The 5,000-nt window shown below is 63.9% G+C and overlaps 2 protein-coding genes across 2 annotated transcripts in view; both read right to left on the bottom strand.

Moving 5' to 3' along the window:
- EMIHUDRAFT_211376 (hypothetical protein) overlaps positions 1-1,263 on the bottom strand; it is a gene marked incomplete at both ends in the record, with an annotated part of 2,340 nt that extends 1,077 nt beyond the window's left edge. The window contains 2 exons of the mRNA XM_005768114.1: positions 1,053-1,102; positions 1,246-1,263. Of these exons, the coding sequence (XP_005768171.1) occupies positions 1,053-1,102; positions 1,246-1,263 (68 nt within the window). The remainder of the gene's footprint in view (positions 1-1,052; positions 1,103-1,245) is intronic.
- A 358-nt stretch (positions 1,264-1,621) lies between these two features.
- EMIHUDRAFT_464451 (hypothetical protein) lies at positions 1,622-3,081 on the bottom strand (the record flags this gene model as incomplete). Its single annotated transcript, XM_005768115.1, has 4 exons — positions 1,622-1,650; positions 1,729-2,101; positions 2,257-2,591; positions 2,674-3,081. Coding segments are annotated over 4 exons (1,140 nt in total), but the record flags the coding sequence as incomplete, so codon positions are not given.
- Positions 3,082-5,000: the final 1,919 nt, after the last annotated feature.

Raw genomic sequence — 5,000 nt, forward strand, 5'->3', positions numbered from 1 at the left:
TGAAGTACCCCCCACCGCTTCAGGGGCCGGGAAGTAACGGCGAATTGTGCAGGGTTCCTTCAGAGCCACCGCGTTGAAAGGGGCCGGGAGGGCTACGAAATGCAACGGAAAGCCAGCGGAGTACAGCAGCCCGAATGCAGCGGAGCCCGCGTCCTTCTCGAGCGCTGGTGGGGAGACAGGAGTGCGCGTTCCGCGTCTAGGGCTGTTGTTGCTCCTCAGTGTAGTAGAAGGCTGTCCAACTGCCCATGTCCCTGCGGCGAGGGAAAGGGGACGGCGGTGCGGAGGCCGCGGCGGCGCGGCGAGATCTCGGCTGTACCTTTGAGAGAGATCTCGGCGAGATCTCGGCGAGATCTCGGCGAGATCTCGGCGAGATCTCGGCGAGATCTCGGCGCCTCTCTCCGCGCGGGCGCTCGTCGACGATCGGCGCGGCGACGCCCTCCTCGGGCAGCATGCCTGCGTCATGGGCACACCGAGGTCTGGGTGGGGAGATCTGGGGAGATCGGGGGAGATCTGGGGAGATTGGGGGAGATCGCCATGCGCACACCGAGGCCACAGGTGGCCGCAGGGCGGGAAGACGGTCTTGCAGCGGGACCACCAGAGCACCGCGGGAATGTGAGGGGAGGCGAGTGCAGCGGAATGCGGGGGAAAGCGGTCGAATGCGGCGGAGTGCGTGGCCTCTCGGGGCGCTGGTTGGGAGACGAGAGTGCGTCCTATTCCGCTTCTACACGAGGTATGGGGAGATATGGGGAGATACGGGGAGATGTTCCGCTTCTAGGGCACGAGACACGGGGAGATATGGGGAGATACGGGGAGATATCCCGCTTCTAGGGGAAGCGCACGCAGAAAGGCCGAGGCCGCAGACACGCGCACCTGGGGGGATAGGGGGAGATATGGGGAGATGCGTGGGGAGAGAGGGGGAGAGAGGGGGGAAGAGGGGGAGAGAGGGGGGGGGAGAGGGGGAGAGAGGGGGAGAGAGGGGGAGAGAGGGGGAGAGAGGGGGAGAGAGGGGGGAGAGGGGCGGGAGAGGTGTGCGGAGCTGAGTCTCGCTGCACATGATTCCGAGGACGAACGCCTCCGGGATGGCGTCGATGAAGCAGCCGACCTGTTCCGCACGCACACCGGAGGCGTCCGGTGTGTGTGAGGAGGCGCTGACGTCGGACGGTCGGGTTGCTGCGTCTCCCTTCTCGACTGTCTGTGCTTGTGCGTCTTGGGTCGGGGGTTGTGCTTGTATGTGAGGAGGCTCACGTGCACGGCCGGGCGCATGCCGTCGGCGACGCGGGGCCGCGCCCACAGATCATCCTCCCCACATCTCCCCACATCTCCCCATCTCCCGCCTCGAGATCCTCAAGGTGTATCTCTCCCCACCTCTCCCCACATCTCCCCACATCTCCCCACATCTCCCGCGCCCAGATCATGATGGCCGCGTCCCGCTCCGACTCCTTGCTCGTCGCCTGCGCGGGACGTGTCTCGGACGTGTAGTGGACGTGTCGCGGACACGGCGCGCTTGGAGGCGTCGCCTCGCGCCTGCGGGACATGTCTCGGACATGTCGTGGACGTGTCGCGGACATGTCGTCGGGGCTCCCCACCCTCCTTGCTCGTCGCCTGGCGCAGCAGCGGCCGCGGCGGCGCGAGCTTCTTGGGCGTGGGCGTGTCCTGCCATGGCGGCGACCCCGGCGTCGGAGATATGGGGAGATATGGGGAGATATGGGGAGACGTGGGGAGAGAGATGTCCTGCCACGGCGGCGACTCCGGCATCAGCGCCCCCCCTTCGGGCGCGACAATGTCGAGGCCAAATGTCGCGCCATCATCAGCATTGACAAGAACATCGCCGCCGCCGCCCGCCGCCGCCTCCGCCGCCTCCGCCGCTGGCGCCGGTGCCGGTGTCGCCGGCGTCGCCTCCTCCCGCGTAGAGAGACGCTCCGAGAAGGTCCGCTCCCCGGCCCCCCCCCCGGCCACCTCGGCGCTGGCCTCGGCGCCTCCCTCCGCTCCTTCGCCTGCCGCCCCGTCTGCCACCGCCTCACCGTCCTCCAGTTTCTGCGTCTTGAGGTCGGCGCCGTCCTCCTCCGGAGAGGCGAGCGCGGACGGCAGCGGTGGTGCGTGCCTACGGTACAGGTACGGACAGCTGAACGTCTCCACCCACACAAGGCGGTGGGGCAAGGAGGCTGCCTAACGCCATGAACGCTACCGAGGGCCGCACGCCGTGCGCTCTTCGCGCGATTGGCTTGTCAGAGCGACGGGTGGAGCTGGGGGCCACACGAGCTCAACGCAGCGGAGTGCGGCCCTGGTCCGTCCAGGAAGCGGCTACTCCCCACGGGTCGGTGGCCCTCATCTAGGGGCGCGCGCTCGACGTCGACGATGCGGGTGCGGGTCTTGCTGACCAAGCCCCTCAGCCTCTCCACCGCCTCCACGACCAAGCCCTTCAGCCTCTCCACCGCCTCCACGACCATATCCTTCAGCCTCTCCACCGCCTCCACGACGGCCTTCAGCTTCTCTGGGACCGGCTGAGCGCCGCCGTTGGCCGCGGAGATGAGGCCTTTTCGCTGCCGCTTCTTCCGCTCGCCGATGTGGCCGAGCATGCGGTGCATGCACACCTGAAGAAGCGGCGAGGGGCAGAGGAGGTGGAGGGGGGGGAAGGGGCGAGGGGCGAGGGGCGGCGTGGAGCGCGAGGCGCGCGTAAAAGGCGATGCCGAAGAAGCCGCCCAAGATTCCGACGATGCCGACACCGGGCGTGTCGTGGTCCTCGTGGAGCAGGTGGGCAAAGATCTCGACGGCGCCCGCCTCCAGCAACGCGCCGCCTCCAAACGCCATCAGCGCCGCGCGAAAGATGGCCGTCCCGACCAGCCCGTTTACGCCCAGAAGCGCGCCCATCACGAACGATGCGGCAGAGAGCGCGCCCCAGCCCGCCGCGGCCCACGCCCACGCGGCTCGGTCGGGATCCGCAGTCAGCGTGAGGGAGAGGGCGATGACGCCGGTGATGGCGTAGGTGACGACCTCGCAGCGGCTGAAGAGCGCTCCCATGAAGAGGTGGGCGCGCTCCGCGAACTCCATCGTTTTTCCTTTGACCGTGGCGAACTCCATTTTTCCTTCGAACAGAACGCCGTCGTCAGCGGACGCAGCCGCCGTTCTCACGTCTTCACATCATATAGTTTTCCTTTGCCCGCCGTCATCGGCGGACTTCGCAGCCGCCGTTCTCACTCTCACGTCTTCACATCATATAGTTTCTTTGCCCGCCGTCATCGGCGGTCTTCGCAGCCGCCGTTCTCACGTGAACCATGCCTGTTAAAATGAACTCGGCTCTCGGGGGCACGGGACGCGACACAATGTGTTGACCGTTTTCTTTTCTTTTTCCAAAGAGAAAAAAGAGATCCCGCCTCGAGCATTTACTTGCCAGAGGAGGTCGGCGGGGTCTTCGCACGCGCGATTGAGAGAGAGAGAGAGATTTAGATTTAGTGCCAGTGCGCTCCAGTCCCCGTGCCAGTCTTGAGAGAGAGATTTTTAGCAATACCAAACAACTCTAACACTCACACGTCATTTGGGGCCTGGAGCCTTTGTTTGTTCCAGTCTTGTGAAAAAAGTCCTTCATTTTTTCCGCACGGCTTCTCTCGGCTTCTCGCGACTTGTGTGTGTGAGTGTACACACACACACTCTCTCACACACACACAAACACAACAACTCTCTCTCACACACACAAACACACACACTCACGGCTTCTCAAAGTGGGGTGGAGGAAGGCAGCGTCCCCACCTTGCTCCTTGCGGAGCAAGGGTTTTGGGAGGACGATCGGGGAGAGAGGGAACGCGGGACACAACTCGACACGGAGAGAGAGGGGCTGAGCAAGAGATATCGAGTTTTGTTCTGAGCAAGTCACCCAGGGACACTGGGCATGAGACCATCGTACATCCATCACCGTCTCGGATTTGTGTGGAGTCGAACCACTCCGGGATGGGCAAGCCCATCGTTCGAGTTGTGTTTCCCTGCCCCCGTGCCAGTCTTGTGAAAAAAGTCCTTCATTTTTTCCGCAAGGCTTCTCTCGGCTTAATAGAAAAAAGGAAAAGAAAAAAGAGGCCGCGAGAGGCAAACCTGCGAAAGCCCAATCCATAGCCCCGCATCCCTCCCCTTGTGTTGTCTGAGTAGTACGCATCGGCATCGATCGATCTGTCCGCCCCCCCGATTGGCGCTGAGGTCGCCGCGGTAGAGCACAACCTTTTGACCCTGCCCCGCTTTATGATGATGCTTACTGACACGTCGCACTGGAGCGGGAACTCCGAGCAGCCCGCCAAACAGGCGAAACAGCCTCGCAACTGCCTCATCCTCGCATCGCTGCTCCTGTTGCTGGTGCTCACGCCGCCCATAAAGAACGTCTCGCTGCAGCAGCTGCTGCAACATGGGCTGCCCTACCCGTGGTTGACAGTAGCCGCCTGCCAGCTCGCCCAATGCTTTCTCGTATCTGTGCTCTGGATCACAGGGGTCCAGCTGCAGATGCCCGGGATGCGGCTGCTGCTTACCGCCTACGTGCCTGTCTCATGCCTGAGGCTCGCCTTCTCAGTACTTCGGGCCATCAGCATCAAGAACCTGACGCTCCCGCTCTTCGCCGCCCTCAACGCCGCCAAGTTCCCTTTCACCTACGTGGTCGGAGTGATCCTCGACAAGGAGGCCTGCAGCCTTGTGCTCTGGGCGGTGAGCATTTCCGCCTCTGCGGCTACTGTTGTGGCTGTACTGTACGCGCCCAATCACGGGGACTCAGCCGCACCCAACCTGGGGCTCGGTGTTGCCACCTCACTGAGCGCCTCCGCAGCGGACATAGCACTCATGTACCTGATCCAGCGGGTAGCCAAGGGCACGCCGGCGATCCAGCTGATGGCTTACACCTCGCCCTTGTACTTTGTGTTTGCTGCAGCCGGCAGCGCGGTGCTCGAGCTGCCTGATATGCTGCGCACTCCGCCTGACATGAGCCCGACCGAGGTGGCGCTGCTGCTCGCGACCTGCGCGGGCAGCATCAT

The sequence above is a fragment of the Emiliania huxleyi genome, assembly GCF_000372725.1.
Source record: "Emiliania huxleyi CCMP1516 unplaced genomic scaffold EMIHUscaffold_47, whole genome shotgun sequence".
NCBI classification, from domain to species: Eukaryota; Haptophyta; order Isochrysidales; family Noelaerhabdaceae; genus Emiliania; species Emiliania huxleyi.